The sequence below is a fragment of the Prionailurus bengalensis genome, chromosome E1, assembly GCF_016509475.1.
Source record: "Prionailurus bengalensis isolate Pbe53 chromosome E1, Fcat_Pben_1.1_paternal_pri, whole genome shotgun sequence".
Taxonomy (NCBI): domain Eukaryota; kingdom Metazoa; phylum Chordata; class Mammalia; order Carnivora; family Felidae; genus Prionailurus; species Prionailurus bengalensis.
This window is the reverse complement of record NC_057347.1, coordinates 19221111-19243154: the sequence shown is the minus strand read 5'-3', so window position 1 is coordinate 19243154 and position 22044 is coordinate 19221111. Positions and strand designations below refer to the sequence as shown.

Below are 22044 nucleotides of genomic sequence, written 5' to 3'. Positions count from 1 at the left end.
TCTTTCCCCTATACCCACCCCTGTCCCAAACTCCAGACCCACTAATTTTTCTTCCAGAATCATAGTTTGAGCAGACTAACACAGATTTGCACTAATTTCCCCTGGAATTATTATATCGTCCCTGAACCTGCATATGCAATTCAAAAGCACAGTGAAAGCCATAAAAAGAACACAGACCTAATTTCCTCAACAAGTAGGGGATGACTGCAGACATCTGAACTCAGAAGCATTACTTGCAGTGCTAGTGCTAGAAAGTCTAATAATTTGATCTGAATGTTGCTGCAATATATTTTAGAAGTAGTGTTCTATGTTAAATAATCAGATTAATTGGTTCTAGGAAAAACTGACACAAACATATTTTAAGAAATCAAAATTATGGATCAAGCATTTCAACAGTACAAAAAGCAAGGAGTAGACGTGCCTCACATTCAAAAGGCCTTATGAGTAATTCAGGCAAAAGGTAACCAAGAAAATTCCATAATGTATCTCATTTCAACCATATCTGTTATATCCAAGAGATTCTGTGCATTTTAAACTTGCTCCCAATGTGAGGAAACTTATTTTTAGTACCCCCTTAAAATACTTCAAACTGTCTCCTAAGCAATATTTAAGTTTTTTTCAAAGCCAACTCCGACAAGGCTTAGTGTATTACTCATCCAAACTGACTCAGTATTTTCAACCACCCACTATCAGCAGCTAAATTCCTCTTTAGTAAAGCATTCTTTTCACTTCAGCTTTGGCTTAATAATGGTACTCTCTAACCTTAAGCATACCTGGTATAAACAGTGGCACACACTTCGAAGCTGAGGGGGGAATTCTGAGGAGGAACTGATGATGGCATGGAAGAACTTTTCAGTCATCTGCAGAAGGTTCCGTTGGTTTTCCTCAAGGCTCTCTGATTGTTCTAACCTATAAAGTGGGGGGGGGGGGGAGGTAAAATCCATTTAAAATAAACAAACGAAACTGCCCTTTAAAAGAGACTTTCAGGGGCGCCTGGGTGGTGCAGTCGGTTAAGCCTCCGACTTCAGCCAGGTCACGATCTCGCGGTCCGGGAGTTCGAGCCCCGCGTCGGGCTCTGGGCTGATGGCTCAGAGCCTGGAGCCTGTTTCCGATTCTGTGTCTCCCTCTCTCTCTGCCCCTCCCCCGTTCATGCTCTGTCTCCCTCTGTCCTAAAAATAAATAAACGTTGAAAAAAAAAATTTAAAAAAATAAAAGAGACTTTCAGCCAAATGCATTGTTTGAACTTTGCTGGGATCTTGATTTGAATAAAAAAACTATAAAAAGATAATTTTGACAACTGTGTATAAGAATTCTTATCCCCTTATATTCTCACAGATTTAGTATATACTCTGCTCAGTGCCATCCTCTCCGTTCTGGATATGTCTGCCTGCAGACAAGATCTATTCTGGTTTGCTCTCCACTTCTGTGGTAAAAAGCTTCCCTGTGAGACATGTCTGTAGTTACCCAGCTATGCAAGGGATGAGGTAGATGAGTCTAATTCAAGGTGAAATATCAGCAAGCCTATTCACCCACAGGATCAAAAGCCACACACTCTAAACATTTTTATCAAAAATAAAGGTGATGACTGATTCCTGAGTGCTTCCTTCGCAGCCCTCCTCCTTCCATTCTTTTGGTTTTAAAAGTGGGGCAGGGAAGGGACGTCTGGGTGGCTCAGTCAGTTAAGCGTCCAACTTCAGCTCAGATCATGATTTCGTAGTTTGTTGAGTTCAAGCCCCGTGTCGGGTTTTGTGCTGACAGGTCAGAGCCTGGAGACTGCTTCCAATTCTGTGTCTCCTCTCTCTCTCTCTGCCCTTTCCCCACTCACACTCTGTCTCTGTCTCTCCCTCGCAAAAATAAAGAAACCTTAAAAAAATTAAACATTTGGGCTGGGTAGAGGGATATCATTTATCAGGCATCTCCAACCCCAACAAACCATGTGTCAAGCCACTTTAAAAAATATACAACATGTGCATATTGGAGCTAATGTACAGAAAACACATGAAAGAATGACAGGTGATAATGAGCTGTAGTTAGAAAACTCTGTACTTTATCTTGTAGTCAATAGGGAACAGTTAATGTTCTAAGAAAGAAAGTAACAAAAAGATTTAGGTTTCATAAAATTCCTACAGCAAATAACCTGAAAAATGAAAAAGACAACGTTGAGAAGTTACGGCAAAAGTCAATGGGATCACCATCTACAACTCTACCAAAAAGAATAAAATACCTAGGAGAATAGTTAACCAGAGAGATGAAAGACCTATACTCTGAAAATCGTAAGACACTGATGAAAGAAACTGAAGACAACACAAACTAAAGGAAAGATATACCATGCTCCTGGATTGGAAGAATTAACATTATTAAAATGTGTATACTACCCAGAACAATCTACAGATTCAGTGCAATCTCCATCAAAATACCAATAGTTTCTCACTGAACTGGAACAAATAATCCTAAAAATCTGTATGGAACCACAGATGACTTCAGGGACAAAGCAATCTTGAGAATGAAGAAAGAGCTAGAGGTATCACAATCCCAGATGTCAACATATACTACAAAGCTATAGTAATCAAAACAGTATAGTACTGGGACAAAAACAGACACATAGATCAATGGCACAAAAAAGAGTCCAGAAATAAACCCATGCCTATATTGCCAATTAATCTATGACAAAGTAGGCAAGAACAGAAAACGAGGAAACGACAGTCTTTTCAATAAATGGTGTTCAGAAACCGGACAGCTTTGTGCAAAAGAATGAAACTGGCCCACTTTCTTATAGCATACATAAAAACAAACTCCAAATGGATTAAACACCTAAACATGAGACCTGAAATCATAAAATTCCTATAGAAAATATAGGTAGTAATCTCTCAGACATCACCCATAACAACACATTTATGAATATGTCTCCTCAGACAAGGGAAACAAAAGCAAAAATAAACTACTGGGACTACACCAAAATAAAAAGCTTTTACACAGCAGGGAAACCATCAATAAAATAGCAACCTACTAAATGAGAGAAGATATTCACAAACGATGTATCTGATAAGGGGTGAATATCCAAAATATTTAAGGAACTCACACAACTCAACACCCAAAAAAACCCAAATAATCTGATTCAAAAATGGGCAGAGGACCTGAATAGGCATTTTTCTGAAGAACACATAAAGGTGGCCAAGAGACACATGAAAAAACGTGCAGCGTCACTAGTCATCAGCTAAATGCAAATCAAAACCACAATGTGGTGTCACCTCACACCAGTCAGAATGGCTAGTATCAAAACAAAAACAAAAACGAGTATTAGATGAGGACATGGAGAAAAGGAAACCCTTGTGCACTGTTGGTAGGCGCACCTATTGATGGAGAACAGTATGGAAGTTCCTCAAAAAATTAAAAATAGAAATACCATATGGTCCAATAATTCCACTACTTGGTATTTACCCAAAGAAAGTTAAAACACTAATTTGAAAAGGTACATGCACCCCTATGTTTACTGCAGCATTATTTACAACAGCCAAGATACGGAAGCAACTCAAGTGTCCATCAATAGATGAACAAAGAAAGATGATGTGTCCCCCTACACACACACCTATTACTCCAGCACAAAAGAAAAAACAAAACAAAAACTCTTGCTATTTGTGACATGAATGGAACTATATATTATGCTAAGTGAAATAAGTCAGACAAAGGCAAATACTGTATGATTTCACTTATATGTGGAATCTAAAAAACAAAACAAATGAACAAGAAAACCACTTTTAAGTACACAGAACAAACTGGTGGTTGCCAGAGGACATGGGTGATACAGGTGAAGGCGATTCAAAGGCAGAAACTTCCGTTATAAAATAAATAAGTCATGGAGATGAAAATGAAAAGTACAACATTGGGGACATATGGTCAATAATGTTGTAAGAACGTTGTATGGTGACAGATGGTGACTATACTTGTCATGATGAGCACTGAGTAATACACAGAATTGTCAAACCAAAATACTGGATACCTGAAACGAATACAACATTGTATGTCAATTCTATTTCAATAATAACTTTTTTGTAATTGGTTGGAAAAAAAGGATAGATATGGTATTGGCTAAATCATGACATAGCCAATCTATCAAATATTATATGGCAGGTAAAAACAATGAGGTTAATCTTTCTATACTGACACAGAAAGACAGAGCCAAGTTAAAAAAATTAAGTTGCAAAAAACCACGTGTACAACATGTTTCCATTTATATTAAGCACTCACTGTTAGCCACACAGTTTCTACAACTTGATTTATGTACATGCAAATGCACTGAAAAAAAAAAGCAAAGAACAGACTAAACTAGTAACGGTCTCTGTCTCTACACATGGCAGCCAAAGATACCTGTAAGAAAAATGTATTTGTGCGTAACTTTTATAATTAAAGACTCATTTTAAGAATCAGAGAGAGAAACCCTCTGAGGGTCTGGTCCCACACGGTGGCAGTGAAAGAGTCGAGAAAAGTTGTAGATGAGAGGATGACAAACCTGGTAGGATCCACTTCAAAGCTAACGTGTTGCCAATCAGAGGATGTGATCACGATTCGTAATAACGGATCCAGGAGTTTTTGTAGGTAGGTAGCACCATATACCTAAAGAAATACACAAGTAGGAATCTATTACGCCTTCTCCAAATATCTTGCGTTAAAGACATTCTGCTCTGTACGTTCTGCACATAATCAATTTGCCATACCTCGGCACACACACAAAAGAATAAATGGATATAAACCTTGAAACAGAAGGTCATTATTTTACTGGCTAAGCTGTTTCCTCGGAAAAGAGTCTGCATGGAGTCTGCCAATTCTACTTCCTTAGAAAACATGTTCCAGAGCAGTTGGTAGAGCAAATGTCGAGAATCAAACAGAGTCACTAGAACTCGAGCTAGTTCATCCTGAGAACAAAACAAAATTGAGTTAGCATGAATAATCCCATTTGTCTTTAGCTGGAAACTGAAAGGTAAATCCAAAACTGCCAACCACCTGCTAAATCCAGTTAAGTGGTGACTAATTAATTTCTCCCTGAGATCTATCTGTGTCCATTTGTCTACGATGACTATTTCTTTATGCCCATAGCAGATGTGAATTCCTTTTTTTTAAAGCAATTTATTTATTTACTTATTTAAGCAATCTCTACATCCAGCGTGGGGCTCAAACTCACAACCCCAAGATCAAGAGTCACACACTCTTCCAACTGAGCCAACCAGGTGCCCCAGCGGCTGTTAATTTTACGAATTAACTGATGAAAATTAAGAGAGGCCTAGGTTTTACCAGGCCTAGACAGAAAAAAAGCCAAGATTCAGTTCAAATCACATGACAAAATTAAAGAGAGTAGAAACAGAACATGATGGCAAAGAGTTTAGTTTGATATGCCCAAATCATTTTCGTAGAAAACCAGTGAGCAGGAATGAGACTTTGGTGACCACAAGAGCTCCACTCTCTGCTCACATGGTCAGGGAAATTCAGTATACACTGAACATGGGCTCAGCAGAGAAACAACAAAAATGGAAGAACTATAGGATTTGCAGAAAGTAAGGGAAAAGATGTGGGCTGTGTATTCAGAACAAAGAGATTAGCAAGATTTATGTATAAAGCGAAGGTGGACAGCTAATTCCCACATACTTCCTGAACGGTTACCCTCATAATTCCCCGTGGTATTTTTTGGTACACTCCAGGAAAACGACGTGATAGTAAAATCACTGTTTAACCACACAGTGCGGCGAGGAGATTTACATAGACTAAGGGTAGCCATAAAATGATGCCCCATCCTTCAAGCAGTGACAGCAAAGGCCAGGATCATGGCCCATAGCTCTTCTAATGCTTTTACCTGGTCAAATCTGGTAGCTGACTAAAGCAAAAAATTTGACAATCCTAACCACACAATCTAGAAGCCAAAGAAGACCCAGATAGTCTGTTCTACTCCCTATAGTGACATTCCACATATGTGACTAGATATAAAAATTCTTTCCTCCATTTTATTATTTTTTAATTTATTTTGAGAGAGAAAGAGAGCAGTGCACACACACAGGGGAGGGGCAGAGAAAGGGGGAGGGAGAGAATCCCAAGCCGGTTCTGTGCTGACGTGGGGCTCAATCCCACAAACGGCAAGATCATGACTTGAGCTAAAATCAAGAGTTGGACACTTAACCAACTGAGCCACCCAGGCACCCCTCTCCTCCATTTTAAAGTCCAAGTATAATTATGAGAGACAATTCAGCCACAAAACCTGTTTTTGGAGTACTGTGCTCATTTTGTTCCATCTAATCCCTTCCCTGCAAAATTCTGAAAACATTAAGCAACAGAATTTAAAATCTACAAAAGAGAATTTTTTTTTTTTTTAAGCTTTAAAAGGTTTTTGAAGAAGTTGGCCGTGTAAGAGATCAGGGAAGAAGCATTCCAGGTGGCGGCGGCTGTGGTGGCAGTAAGGGTACTCTCGAAGGTGGAAATAGCCTAACATCTTTAAGTCTGGTGAACAAGAAGGAACGTGGCAGGAGATGAGGTCAGAGGTGAGGCAGAGCCCAGGTTGGGTCGAGCCTTGTAGGCCAGAGTAAGGAGTTTAAACTTTACTGAAGCATGAGGAACAAGATCCTACAGCCTTTTTAAACAGAAAAAAACCTATAGGCAATGACAGATTACCTGATTTGTTATAATTTACTAAACTGAAATCGTTTTTGGTACACTATAAATGGAATCGATTTTTAGCACGGAAAAGGACAACCCTTCTCAAATTTTTAGCGTGTACTGTTAAAAATAGTATGGTTTTAAGAAAATTTTTTAGTAACAGAGACCCAGGGGCTCAATCAGCTGAGTGTCTGACTCTTCATTTCAGCTCACTCATGATCCCAGAGTTGTGGGATCGAGCCCCACATCGGGCTCCATGCTGAGGACAGCACCTGCTTAAGACTCTCTCTCCCTCTGCCCCTGCCCCACTCGTGCGTCTGCGCACACGTGCTTGATCTCTTCTCTCTAAAATACATACATACATACATACATACATAGATGAATAAGAGACCAGATAGCCATATTATGTCTCCAGTGTTTCAAACAAGCAACAATTTCTAATGCAAATATAGTGCTTACATTTTTTTTAGAAAATTGTACAGTGCATTACAGAAGACTTGTGAACGGGACACACAAGCCTTTAATTCTAGCTCTAGCATTAGTGACAACTAAATAGGAGATTTAACCCTAATCATCTCATGTAATACATGAAAACGCCAGACCAGGTCAGTGGTTTTAATTTTCTTCTGATCAGTGTTTAAATTGAATTTTTCAGTGGGACAGGGAAGGAATTTGAGTTTCACTGTAAGTATATGATGAATAAGATCCTCATACTTAAGGTAAGAACACTCCCAAGGGCTAGAAGCCACAACTACTTTCCCATAGCTGAAAAACCACTCGAATAATATCTGAAGTTTCTTCCAGCTCTCAAGGTTTAGCAATTCATGCAATAAACATTCCTGGAATGAGGGGCACCTGGGTGGCTCAGTCGGTTAAGCATCCAACTCTTGATCTCGGCTCAGGTCAAGGTTTCACAGTTTGTGAAACTGAGGCCCGCGCCAGGCTCTGCCCTATTAGCAGAGTCTGCCTGGGATTCTCTGTCTGTCTGTCTGTCTCTCTCTCTCTCTCTCTCTGCCCCTCCCCTGCTCATGCTCTCTCTCTCTCCCCCAAAATAAACATTAAAAAAAAAAAAATTCCTAGAAAGAATAAATTTGGAAGCACCTGCTATGTGCCAGGCCCCAGTTTTGCACTTCCTCAAAGAACTCACCCACTGAGAACACGGGACCACGTTGGCCAAAGCCATGGCTATTGGGAGCTCTCCCTGGTCTCCCATCATTGTGACCAACTCCACCAGCCTCTCAAACCGGTCGGCCAGCACCGTTTCTGCAAGCGTGTCAAATTCTGTGCCTTGCTGGAGGATTTTTGTCAGAACTTCCATAAATGTAGCTCTTGTCTGAAGATCTTTGTGATAACCTAAACCTGATATGGACAGACAGATGCAAATTTACTAACATGGACTGTTGTAATTTTGCTTGTCTTACGTGCCAATTCTCTAGATTGTCAATTTCTCTACGAAGCTTTCATTTTATCTCACCTATGGAGTGCATGAGGCCACTGTCCACATTAGCATTGAGTAAGTTGGACATTGCAAGGACTGTACAGTGCCTCAGTGATGCCAGCCTCCGGGACATGCCACGTTTCCTGCCACCTGTTTGTGCATTTTCATCTTCAACTTCACTACAGTCATTCAAAAGGTTCATAAACAATGTGAAATACCTGAGAAGTAAAAAGATCGACTCTTACACAGTGAAGGCCACAGCAATCAGAAAGCTAACCTGATTTTCTGAAATTATCACATGTGCATCACACGAGTGGTCTTGGGTATCTGCCTCTTTCCAGTCCTGGGATAATCAGCCAGTGTGGCTCATCATGAAGTGTGCTATGCTGAGTATGATTTTATCCTGACAAAGCCAGCACATAGTTCATAACATAGCCACCGAACAGATGCAATCTTTCCTGGTCGATGCAGGGAACACTTCTAGTGTTTACCATATAAAATTAGTAATCCAAATAGTTTACACAATGCCATTTGAAATGGCTTAATGAGGTGATCTGGGTTTTACTGCCAATAATTCAATGACCAGACATTTTCTTTAAAAACACAAAACACAGTTGCTTTCCTAACCCAGTCCTATCATAGGGAATACTGCCTCATGCATGGGTTATATTTTATAAGCAGCTGCCAGTGGCCATAATAGCCAAGTAATAAGGTCCACTTTCTACATACAATCATTTGCCACTTTGGTTAGACTTTTGTTTTGTTGTATGTGGGGCTTTGTTTTTTGCTTTGCGTTTTTGATGACTGAAATTTACTTCAGAAATAACTGTGACTTGGCTTCCATCAATTCCACACCATCTCCTTCCTCAGGCTGCAGTGGAAGACCAGCCAGGAGTGAAACAACGGCTTCCATGCTCGCCTGGTCCAAGTCTCTGAAGAAAGAAAATTTAAGGACCATATGAGTGTTTCACGTTCTTCCACTCGACCTTCCCGCAAATAAACACCTTCCTAACGGAACTTTAGGAATTCAGGAACCACCTATTTCATTAAACTTATTAGGACAACCTAAATAATTTGAGTTAACATGCACACCCAGAATGCAAAAGCATTTTAAGTTAGGGAGAAGGTGATGATAACTTTCATAAAACCAAGCCTCACCGAAGGAATTTATGTGAATGATTATTATGTACTTCAGGGTTCAATTAGTTTCTGACATGTGACCATAAGTATTTACCATCTGAGCAAATATAGGAAATTCCAAACATCACTTTCTCACATTGGATTTTACTGAAAATCATTCAGTTAAAAATGGAAAGCAAAGATTTAAATAATTCATATGCAAAACCCTGATATCCAAAAAACACATAAAATATATTGGTAACAGTGATGATGTAGTATCAACACCCTGAGTGAACCTGCTAATAATTAAAAATCACCCTCTCCATCTCTCTCTCTCTCTCTCTCTCTTTACCTTGTAAGACATTTTACATCATCATCTGCTGCTTGGTTTGATGTTCCCATGACCCAGTCTGTCAGGTATTCTACCATCTTATTCCTACAGAAAGGCAGAGAAAAGGAAAATAACAAACGATTTTTTTTTTTTTAAGTCACACGTACACCTTTAGTCATACAAATATTTTTTATAGTGCAAATATTTGCCAAATCACTCGGGTGACATGGCAGTTTCATTGAAGAGATACCGCTACTCCAACTCTCAACAGGCAGAAGAAGGGCACACAAACAGGCAACGTGAATATCAACACTCCACGTCAGCCTTTAGCTATCGTACCAGTTTGGAAGCAGAATCAAATTCTTAGCTCCAGTATGATTTTAGACAAGGGGAGCACTGTCATGGGCACAGAGCTCTGGGAGATTTGAAAATACAGGGAGAGAAAAATAAAAGGTAAATTGTTGCTTTTCCATTTTCTCCCTCCCCTTTCCTAGGATAATCAAGTAGCTGCTGGGGTTTTTTTTGTTTTGTTTTTTTGGTTTTTGAGGCTTTTTGTACTTCATTTAACATAAGATTTACAAGACCCTACTTTGCTCTTTTGACAACTCACCTAAATTTCATCTCCTGACAAAATGAGAGGTCATCTCTCCTTGCCATCATTACCTCGACTAACTGACACAGTTTCGTTTTTATTTGAATTGCATGGACCATGTTCCCAAGCACTCGAACGTATCTATTTAGACATAGAAACATTCAGGGGGAAAAAAGAAAAAAAAACACACATATCAGATACAAACACAAGAAAAGTTTTCTAAATGCTTTACCCTCTAAGTAAAATGATGAAATGTGACTATGAAAACTGCAATATTTTTATTTATAGGAGCACACGCATAACTTCTGCTTACCTAATTGCTTACCTTATTGCACCCCACTTTGAGTGCAATAAAGAATAGCAAATTATTTCACTAGCAACCACCAATGCTGATGTGTTTCTGCTACATTTCAGTAGAATACTTACCTGACTAGATTTAACATCATTGTTTCAATGCTAGCTTGCCCCAGATGTTCGGAGCTGCCTTCGGTATGATTATCTAGTAAGTTCTTCATTATAGCTATGGTTTGCTCCACAAACTGAGTATTGGTGTCGGTCAATAAAACCTACATAAAGAACAAAAACATCTTGGCATCAGCGCAGAGCAGACACATCACAGATGAAACTGCGTGACCTAACTGTCATATACATGCCAGAAAGCACCCGGGGGCATATACCCAAATAGGCACACAGACACACATAGGCACCCATACCCCTACCCAAGACATTTCTAACCCCTGGCACACCCACAACTAGAGTTCCTAAAAACCAAACTGCTCCCTATATTGGATGATTCTTCTTTCTGCAATTTTACGCCCATTTTTTAAAAATTGTGAGTGGATGCTCATACCAGTATTGAATTAAATAATCAAAAAGAAAGAGGCTTCATTATCAAACAAATCGATTCAAAGAAAAGGGTGAAAAATCAAGCACAGAACACTTTACCTGTCCTTGCGAGTCAAAAAACTTGCTGATGGTATTCTTCAATTTGTTAAATAGCATTGGATAAAGAGCAGGACTCAATTCTAGACCCACCAGATCCTTAACGTTGGTCCGTATTTGAAGTCCCACTTTCTCATGGTTACACACCATTAAGGATAACAGCCGATCCATAAATTTGCTGACAGGTGTATCTGCATTTCCCTCCGAGGACATCACCGAAATCATGGAACCCTTGCGTTCACTGACTGGGCCCATAGGGGGGCTATAGGTTGCCAAGCCAGAGTTGCTTCTTTGCTGCAGGCACACTCCCCCAAGGGCGCAAAGGAAGCCAGTCATGTTGATCCATTCCTGTAGGGAGTCTGTGTCAGACAAATCTATGGATCCTCCTCCACTCACATGAGACATTCGCCTCTTAACAATGGTCTTGTGAAGGCTTTCAGCAGCCTAAACACAAAAGTTTTACGGAAAGCATGAATCCAACCTCAATGGGTTGAGAGACGTGACAAATTACTTTTTATCCAACATTTCTTCCATGACAAAAGAACATTGTTTACATTTAAAAAATGCAAGTCTTCACTCCAACCATTTCTAATGACATCAAGGTATCTCACTGCTCAAGGGCAAATGAACTGAGGTACAGAACTAAGGTAGCGATAAACACATGTGCAATATCAGACCCAGAAGGTGGTTGTGGACTGCAGCTCAGAAAGGAACATGCAACCAAATTATTTGCTTCTATCAATCCCTGGACCTAGAGGTAATGTCTATGCTGCTTCAAGGAATATAAGCATTTGGAAATTTTCAACCAAGTAGTATGTGCACTTATTAGTGATGGCCCAAGTTCAAGTACTCTGGGACCAGCTTTGCAAACACTGTACCACTATTTTTTTTTTTTTAGTGTTAATTTATTTATTTTTGCAGAGAGAGAGAGTGCAAACAGGGGAAGGACAGAGAGAGAGGAAGAGACTGAATCCCAATCAGGCTCCATACCATCAGCGCAGAGCTGGACATGGGACTCGAACCCACGAACTGTGAGATCATGACCTGAGCCGACACCAAGATTGAAATGCTTAACCAGCTGAGCCACCCAGGCGCCCGCATTATGCTACTATTAACAGATTCTGCATGGCAAGATGAGAGTAATCAAGCCAAAGAACCACTAAACAGGAAGGAAGGGACTGTAAGGAAGGGAGTGCAGAAAAACAAGAAACAACAGAAAATAATCAAATCCTACAAGAATCTGACTGAGGAGTCATCTTTAGAGAGTTCTGATCCTGTTAGTTTATGGAGTACAGATGAGAAAGAAAAACTCTTACTATGTGTGGCAAAGGTTTTTCAAATTCAATTCTCTTTATATACTGCTTATAAGCTAATACTCATCCTATTACAGAGGACATATCAACCCAAGAAAGCAACACATTAGGGGCATTCTATGATAAACAAGGTGTAGAAGTACCATTGCAATTGCTTCATTATGTGTGTTTGTTTTGTGGGGAAAATGGCCTTTCTCCCATGATGGATCGCTTTGAATAAGGAACTCCTGAAACTACCATTTCTTATGACACATGCATTTATTACAGCTGGAGCTAACAGTAGAGTATGACTACCATCCCTGCGGTCGTGCAGCACATTATCCCTTTTAGGACCTACGTTATAGGTATTTATGCAAATTCTCTGAACAAGAGTAGAGACAGAGTGCAGCTTGCAACATGGTGACTTAACATGTAGCACGGTGACAGGGTCATTGCCTACAAATCTCTGCTTTGACAGCATGTTTTGACAGAGAAAGCCTAGATCTTACACTTCGGTATTTTCTGTCACCTACTTTGTGAGGTTGGCTGGACTGAGTCAGATAATGAATCAACTTCATACCTTCGGTGACTTGTACAATAAAGAATCATTGGTATCAGACACAGAAATGACCGTCGCAAAAGAACTTACAAACTGGCTTATAAGCAACAATGTGGTAGAACATAGATTTGGAGCAAATTTACATACTGAGATTATCAAACAGTGCCAAGAGAGTTTGAAGTTTTTAGCAGAAGAGCGACTGAGTCCTCAGCATATTGACCGTATGTGGGCTGCAGCAGTGCTGAACACGGTGATCAGTACCTACGTGACTTATTTCCTTTATTTGTCAAGAATGTGGATCCACTACCACTTAGACATCTCTTTTATCCAGTCTCACTCCTTGAGCCAAGTGTTCGTGGTGAACAAACATTGTACTGGGCATCAACGTCGATGAAACCTTTTTTCTTTCAAAGCATTATTAAATAAAGTACTAGGCTCAGGTATCTAAATAGAGTTCTTCTGCATCGTTATTAAATACTAAATTAAATAAGAAAGAGGAAGAAGAGCTCAGAAGAGCAGCTCTATCACCTTGGTCACCTGCAGCCAGCCCTTAAAGTACTGATAACAGTGATACCCATCAAAGTGGAGGCAGTGACATTGAAATGGATGAACAACTTATTAGTAGATCCAAACATGTGCAGCAGCGACTTTCAGACACGGAGGAATCTGTGCAGGGAAGTTCTGACGAAACTGCCAACAACGGTGAAGATGAAAGCAGTGGCCCCGGTAACAGTAGCGGGCATAGTGATGGATCTAGCAATGAGATGAATTCTAGCCATGCAAGCCAGTCAGCTGGGAGCCCTAGCAGGGAGGTACAGCCAGAAGACACTGCACATATGAAACCCTTTAAAGAAGATGATGAAGATGACGATCGTGGTCACAATCCTCCCAAAAGCAGTTGTGGTACAGATCCTCAGAACAGAAAGTTGGAAAGTCAAGCAGGCATTTGCTTAGGGGATTCCCAAGGCCCATCAGAAAGAAGTGGGACAAGCAACGGAACAGGAAAGGACCTGGTTTTTAACACTAAGTAATGCCATAAGTAGAGAATCAAATACAAATGCTAGAGGCCTGTTCACACTCTCAAGATCCAGAGCATGGTATTTCAGGGGAAATAAACACCATTCGTATAGCACAAGCATCTCAAGAATCTTGTATTGCACACACTGGGGACTTTCTGGCGGGGGGGGGGGGGCGCTACTGGGAATGGATCCTTTAATGGCCTGCCATTTATTGGTCCACAGCACCACCACCCTACCATTATTACCACCATGATGGGCATATTGCTGATGATAGGCTAAGTGCGGCTGACGTCAGATGCAGTAGCATCCAGATCAGTGCAAAATCAGAATATGGCTGATTGTGATGAAGCATCTGGGTGTGAAGAGCAGTTAGTTCAGATTAATTCACATGTAGAACATCTTATCTCCAACATCACCTTCCCAATTTAGCATCTATTTACCATTAACATCTTAGTCAAGGACCCAAGGACCTGCAGTTAGTTCAAAAACATCAATTCAACATAATGCTCTAACGGGCATTAGTTTGGGTAATGTTTGCTTGGAAACACTTTATTGTGGGATACAGTTCAAGATATGATTCAATTAATCTTTCTGAAGGATTAAAAAATGAAACAGAGAAACTTCTCTGTTCCTAGGTATGTTGGCTTATAGACAGATTCGAATGAGATTCATTGAAGGCTGCCTTGAAAATTTAGGCAAGAACAGGTAAAGAGGAATTTTTTACATGGCAAAGCTCATTCTGTATGTTCTTATCGACTAGGTATGGTGAATTTAATGTACTATCATCAACCTGTGTTTTAGTAACTGAAGTTTTCATAATAGGTTTAAAGACTTTTCTCTCACAAGGTTCATATTTTATCACTCAGCCTTGCTTTTCGCAGCACTTTTTGGCAGTCTTGGTTAGATTCCCTCCAACAGAAACAATAATGCTTATTCCCTTCTTGCCTCTGGGAACATCGTAGTGAGTATTCTGTTTTCAAGTTACAGTTAAATGTTCTTGAACTACATCATACTACATATAAGAAAAAGCTAAATAAGTCAAGTTAAAGTTAAGCTGAAATATGAAAATTTTGATAGTGGCATTGTTCTCTCTGGGCGGATCTTTTGTGTCTTGACTTCTGCAGCACATTAAGAATTAGGTTAGTGTTTTTTCCTAGTTTGAATTCTACTGTTTATTTAATAGGGTCCAAATGATTACCACAAGTTTCTTACATTTCAATTCTGTTCCACTAGTACATTTCAGGTTTCCCTTGATAACGTTCCATTCTCTGGCATAGTAAATTCAGTTATTAATTGAATATGTAATGTTAATATAATGTTTGCAGCAGGGGCCTCTGGGTGGCTCCTCGGTCAAGCGTCCAACTCTTGATTTCGGCTCAGGTCATGATCTCACAGTTCATGAGATTGAGCCCCGTGTCAGGCTCTGCACTGATGGCACGGAGCCTGCTTGGGATTCTCTCTCTTCTCTCTCTCTCTCTCTCTCTCTGTCCCTACCCTGCTCTCATGAATGCACCTGAGCTCACTCTCTCTCTCTCAAAATGAATAAACAAATTTATATATATACATATATGTATATATACATGTAATTTATATATATTATACATATATGTATAATTATATGTTATATATATATTTATATCTATTTATGTTAATATATTATGTATTATATATACATGTATAATGTTTTCAACTTACCTCTGCCAAGGCCTGATATAACTAATTTTATTGAATATTTAAGTACTTTAAGATATTTTTTTTACCTCACTGAATTAGAAAAAAGTATATACAATGTTTTATTTTCTGCTTTTGGTCTTTAAAGAGCCCTAATTTGACAATCACGATAGAAAAATTATTCATACAGGTGTAAGAAACCACAGATGTCTGTTAGTGAATCGGTCTGGCATATACTCTTTATCTTTTTTTTTTATGTTTTAAAAAAAATTTTTTTTTTAACGTTTATTTATTTTTGAGATAGAAGAGACAGAGCATGAATGGGGGAGGGTCAGAGAGAGGGAGACACAGAATCCGAAACAGGCTCCAGGCTCTGAGCTGTCAGCACAGAGCCCAACGCGGGGCTCGAACTCACAGACAGCGAGATCATGACCTGAGCCAACGTCGGATGCCCAACGGACTGAGCCACCCAGGCGCCCCTTATGTTTTTTTGTGAGAAAGAGAGTGTGAGCAGGGGAGGGGCAGAGAGAGAGTGAGAAGAGAGAATCCCAAGTAGGTTCCAAGCTGTCAGTGCAGAGTCCCACATAAGGCTCAATACCAAGAACCGTGCATGACCTGAGCTGAAATCAAGAGCTAGACACTTAACCAACTTAACCACCCACATGCCCCATGCATATACTCTTTAAAAGGAATGCTTTTATTTTTTTTTAATTTTTGTTTCAAGTTTTTATTTAAATTCCAGTTATTTAACATACGATGTAGTAATAATTCCAGTAAGAGGAATGCTTTTAATGGCTGAATGTTTCAGCATTTACAGAGGTGCTATAGCAGTTTTTTTTTTTTTAATGTTAATTGCTTGGGGCGCCTGGGTGCCTCAGCTGGTTAAGAGTCTGACTCTTGATTTCAGCTCAGGTCATGATCTGACCTTGTGGGTTTGAGCCTTGCACCGGGCTCTGTGCTGACAGTGTGGCAACTGCTTGGGATTCTGTCTTCCTCTCTTTCTGCTCCTCCCCTGCGCACACACACTGTCTCTCAAAAATAAACATTATTTTAAAAAATGTTAATTGTATGGGGAGCCTGGGTGGCTCAGTCAGTTAAGCATCTGACTTCGGCTCAGGTCATGATCTGACAGTTTGTGGTTCAAGCCCCGTGTCGGGCTCTGTGCTGACAGCTCGGAGCCTGGAGCCTGCTTCGGATTCTGTGTCTCCCTCTCTCTCTGCCCCTTCCCCACTCATGCTCTGTATCTCTGTCTCTCAAAAATAAGTAAACATTAAAAAAAATTTTAAATGTTGTCTTTTAAAAGCCCTTGTGAAACCACAAGTGTTTTTTAAGTACTTGTTGTATCAATTTATATTCTCCATATGTGTATCTGCATACCCTATTACCCAGCGGTTCCACTGTTAAGTATGTACTTCACAGAAATATACCTAGACAGTTACCAAAAGACACATTCAAGAATGTTCAAAGCAGCACTGGTCAAAATAACTCAATAGTCTTTGCATAGCTATCCAGTGTTCAAAGAGAATAGAAAGCAAAATTAAATTGTGAACTGTCTGCTGAACGAAATAACATACAGCAGTAACAGTGAACGAATGACAATGGCCCAGAGCAGGGTAGGTCACTCTCACAATGTTGAGTGACAGAAGCCAGATATAAAAGACCACATCTCCAGCACTCCATTTACAGAAAGCTTAAAACAGGAAAGCTATTGTATTTAGTAGTCAGGATAATGGTTACTCTTGGGTTGTTTAGTGATTGGAAGTGGGGCACAACAAAGGCTTCCCATGTGCTGGTAAGGATTTTTTTTTCTTGTTGTGGGTGCTGGTTCCACAGGCATGTTCATCTCCTAATATTCTGAACTGTTGCTTTGATTTATACATGTTTTTTATGTATGTTATATTCCAATTAAAAAAATGATGTGAAAAAGGGGAAAAAAAGAAGTCCAAACTTAGAGTACCATATACACATTTTAAGAGCCACTAATATATTTTTGTCATAGACTGATAGAACCAACCCAGAATATTAAACTTCTTTTAAAAAGCTTTGGACTCACATGAACGAACCTTACAAACATTATGCCAAGTGTGGGCTGTGTGCTGACAGTGCGGAGCCTGTTTGGGATCCTCTCTCTTCCTCTCTCTTTGCCCCTCTCCCACTCACACTGTCTCTGTCTCTTTCAAAAATAAATAAACTTAAAGAAAAAAAAGAATACCTAACAAAATAGTAAAATGTATTGCTTCAATTTTAATTTATTTTATCTAACTTTGTCATCCCTTTCCTGAAAATTCTGTGAAATACTCTGATGGAAAAAGAGAAGGAAAGAGGGTAAAGGAAGGGTCTCTACCACAGATCATCTCTAGCTCCTGCTCCCCCATATTTCTGCAATGATGGAAACACTTTATACCTGTGCTGTTCAACACAGTAGCAAATTGCTACATCTGGCTAATGAATCCTTGAAATGTGGCTACTGTAAGACTGAGAAACTGAATTTTAACTGTATTTAAATTACTTTAAATTTTCATTTAAACGTAAGTAGTCACATGTGGCTAGTGGCTACCATAATAGTGCAGTTTTAATGTTTATTTATTTTGGAGAGAGAGAGAGAGAGAGAGAGAGAAAGAGAAAGAGAGACAGTGCAAGTGGGGGAGCAACAGAGAGAGAGACAGAGAGGGAGACACAGAATCCGAAGCAGGCTCCAGGCTCTGAGCCGTCAGCACACAGAGCCCGACGCGGGGCTGAACTCATAAGCCATGACGTCGTGACCTGAGCCGAGGTCAGACACTTAACTGAGCCACCACGCACCCCCATAATAGTGCAGTTTTAGATGAACCAACACTAAATAAGTCTTACAATAACTATATATATGTTATACGAAGAGTGACTCCAAAGATTACTGAAATGAAGGACACACGTTTAGCAGATCAATTAAAAGACAAAAATCAACTTCACAAACTCACCTGGCCATCTTCCATTTTAGCTTTTGGATAGTTGAGGATTAGTTTTGTGGCTTGTTCCCACTTTGCATGTGTATCTTCCCAAGCCTAAAATGAAAGCAATTACCACTTGAAAGCAATTTTAAACTTAGGACTAAAAATCAATCAGCGATAGGTCTCAAACTTGGTGCATACTAGAGGTAGAATATCCCACATGTAATATGCACATATAAATTAGATCTGCTTCAAAAGCCATTCCTTGTCTCACACACACACACACACACACACACACACACACACACACACACACCATGCGGCTTCTCCGATCGAGGGTGGGGCCTGGGGAGCTGTTTCTGTTGCAAAGAGCATACCTCCGTGTTTCCTGCAGTGGGGTGCTCGATGCGCCTGAGTAGTGCCATCACTCTTTTCTGAAGTGCTGCTCTTCCTAAGCAAAGACAACAGCACATCAACTCATTGCACTTACAGCCCTGAATGCCATGGGAGAGCCTGGCGGGCCAAACCCCCAAGGCAGAGTAGGAGGAGTGGAATGAATGCTTCCTATGATAAAGGTGAATGCTTCCTTTTGCTAGCCTCACAGGAAAGGTATTTAACTTGGACTCTACAATATCCACAGCATAAAATAAGCTATTCCCACCTATATTTACTCAAAACATAGGCCAGTGTGTTTAAAACTTCACCATATACAGTTCAGCCACAGTAAATTACACAATCTGAAACTGACAGTAATTTATACTGCCAGTTTTTAAACAATTGTACTGCGTATTAAAAGCTCAGTGAGAAGTTAACAATTTGTTCCAAATGCTATTTATTTTCACCCTATCTTATGTAGAAAAGGATTTCAGGTGAGCTTCTTGAATTAACTCTCTAAGCTTACCAAGTAGTTCCTACATTCCTGGCACAATCAGATGTCGTGTGACTCGAGGCAAACTGAGTGGCGGGGTGGGGGGACATTATCCACACTTACCTGTTGACATCATATTGCTGACAGAGGCAAATTCCATGAATGTGTTATAGTTGGGCAAGAAGTTGTGCACCGACACTTCATCCACCCCACACCGGATATCTGCCTCCTCACAGAGGTGGCGGAAACAGGACATGGCAACCAGAACAGCTTCAGTGTCAGGGCTCCACAGAAACATGTACAGGGCCACTTCGAGTTTGGTCTGAGCCTGTCGGCATATCGGCGGTGTGCCGCTGCACCCTGCTGCACTATCCTGGGAGTCAGGGATGAGAGGCATTATGTTTGCAACTTAGGTGATTTTATTTATCAAATCCAACAATGCAACACACTGTGTACCATGTATGTGTGCATTCAAGAACACGCAAAAACTTTCCCCTGCAACCATGACAGGAATTTTCAAACCCCTAAACATCTTGTCTGAATGAGAAATGAGATGATTTGGACCAATACAATGCTACTACTTGTCCAATTTCAAATCGAATAGGTATTATCCTTACTTTAGATCCTAGAAATATAGATGAAGTCTAAGGCAAACACAAGTAAAGTACCCGTGGCATAAATCTACTGAATGAAAAATGCAATGCACTTCCAACTCAATTATAAATGACAAAAGAAGTAGTAAGAAATTCTATCTACCCACCAGTAGTAAGAAATAAAGTAAGTCCGCTGCAACAAGGACTAAAATAAGGGCACGGACAAGAACCGAATGTTGCTGTAGAAGATATACTTGATTCTGGGTTACAGAGTTCCAAAAGGAATCCTCATTTACAACATGAATGTAAATTCTGCAGTCAACATAGACTGCAGTAAACACTATACTGCTTACTTGTTGTTTTTCCTCAACAGAAGGTTATACTGAAAATTAGGGATAAAAGAGCTTTGGTCTGTACTTCTAGATTTTCAAGTCTAACAGTAAAATGCCAACGGTCAAGTGGACCAGCAAGATCTTCTGTGGAATATCAGTATAATCAAGATTCCTGCAGGCTATATATGGCAAAGATTAGGGAAGTTAACCTAATCCTACAACAAGGCTGTGAATACATGCTGCTGACCTTCCCATGAAAAAGCAGACACTCATCTCCACTGATAAGGATTAAAGAAATGTACTCTCTAGATTGGTAGCTGCATCCTAAATGCCACAAATCGTGTTTTTAGGTTTTTAAGAGTAAAAAACAAAACAAAACAGGTTTGGTCTGGAAGAGACATTCTTTTGTCACGATTTGCTATTTTCACTTGTACTGTGATTTATTTTTAAAAAGAATTATGCACACAAACACAAAAAACACAGACACTTATCTATTTCAAGCAAAATGCTTTATCTCCAGTAAATTTGTATTTTTGTTAGGTGGTACAACTTTTAAACTTCTGCGATATGAATGGATATGAATGGTCCTTTGTACAGTAGAGGTTTATGATAATTGTAGCTCTCAGTTATAGCTTATCAATAAGTGTCAATCAATCAAGTGCTGTTTACACACAATCTCATTTAACCCTTCCAATACTTCTGGGACATAAATTGTTGTTATCCCCATTTTAAAGCTGATGAACTGGGTCACAGGGTTGTTAGGAACTTGCCTGAGGTTCCACAAAGATCAGTGATCGAACTAGAATCTAAGCAGTTCTTTACTACACTGTATCATCTAGTTGAAATTTACCAAAGTTCATTCAGGAAAAAACATACAGCACAGATGACAATAATACAGGAAAACTACAAAAGAAGCTGCTTACCATGGATGAGTTTCCTTTTCCCTTCCGAAGAGAGGCTCCAGGCGTACAAGTACGTATTAATTCTTCATGATCCATGGACATCTGACTGGTAGCTCCACTCGAAGGAACATCACATCCTACCCCGTAAAGGAAGAGAAAGTGACAGGAACTTCTATCTGCCTGCTAAAAAGAAGAAATAAGTAAGCCTTTCTGAAGCACTGATAATCAAGAAAACTAAATACATACTATGAGCTGTCTTTCTGTTTGCAACTATCCCGGAAAACTTCTCATCCCAACTCCTAATCCTTGAAGAATATTCACTAGAGACCCAATAGTACGAATAATGTTTGCTCAGTGTCTTTGAAGCTCCTCAGCCTTCCACCCTTCAAATCACCAGGAACAACAGGTTCTAGAAATGCAAATTAACATTTCTAGATCTAACATGAGCACAGTTAAACATCAACAACATAAATCTACCATATGAAAAATACAAGGTACTTCTCAGTCAATTACAAATGACGACAATTTTCTCCCCATAAGATTTTACCCTGTGCCATATCAGGATAATTGGAAGTTGACTCTTTTGACACTAAGTTCCTTTGGACCAGTAATTAACACTGGTAAATATGCCAAGCCTGTTGCAACTTTACTGACCAGAGTACTGCAGATTATTACTGGATTACTAATGCTTATACTCTGGAGAATTATACCATAGGCAAAGGTATGAAACCGTGAAGTCTAATCTTGTTCCTTATCTTTGGGATAATGCCAAGTCCCACTATATTAACACACTAAGATAACCCTCATGTATAAAACCTAAATC

The 22044-nt window shown here is 39.7% G+C and overlaps 1 protein-coding gene across 14 annotated transcripts in view; it reads right to left on the bottom strand.

Annotated features, from left to right (window-relative positions):
- The window catches only part of NF1 (neurofibromin 1), a 247496-nt gene that overhangs the window by 120272 nt on the left and 105180 nt on the right, over window positions 1–22044 (bottom strand). For 10 of the 14 annotated variants that reach the window (XM_043583631.1, XM_043583642.1, XM_043583636.1 and 7 more), the window contains 14 exons: window positions 21243–21404; window positions 19518–19767; window positions 18904–18977; window positions 18557–18640; window positions 11062–11502; window positions 10543–10682; window positions 10135–10257; window positions 9546–9629; window positions 8890–9006; window positions 8111–8292; window positions 7784–7995; window positions 4749–4910; window positions 4508–4611; window positions 774–909 (listed from right to left, as the gene is read on the bottom strand). In XM_043583631.1, the coding sequence (XP_043439566.1) occupies window positions 774–909; window positions 4508–4611; window positions 4749–4910; window positions 7784–7995; window positions 8111–8292; window positions 8890–9006; window positions 9546–9629; window positions 10135–10257; window positions 10543–10682; window positions 11062–11502; window positions 18557–18640; window positions 18904–18977; window positions 19518–19767; window positions 21243–21404 (2271 nt within the window). The remainder of the gene's footprint in view (window positions 1–773; window positions 910–4507; window positions 4612–4748; window positions 4911–7783; window positions 7996–8110; window positions 8293–8889; window positions 9007–9545; window positions 9630–10134; window positions 10258–10542; window positions 10683–11061; window positions 11503–18556; window positions 18641–18903; window positions 18978–19517; window positions 19768–21242; window positions 21405–22044) is intronic. The other 4 variants (XM_043583632.1, XM_043583640.1, XM_043583638.1 and 1 more) reach the window with 1 other exon arrangement.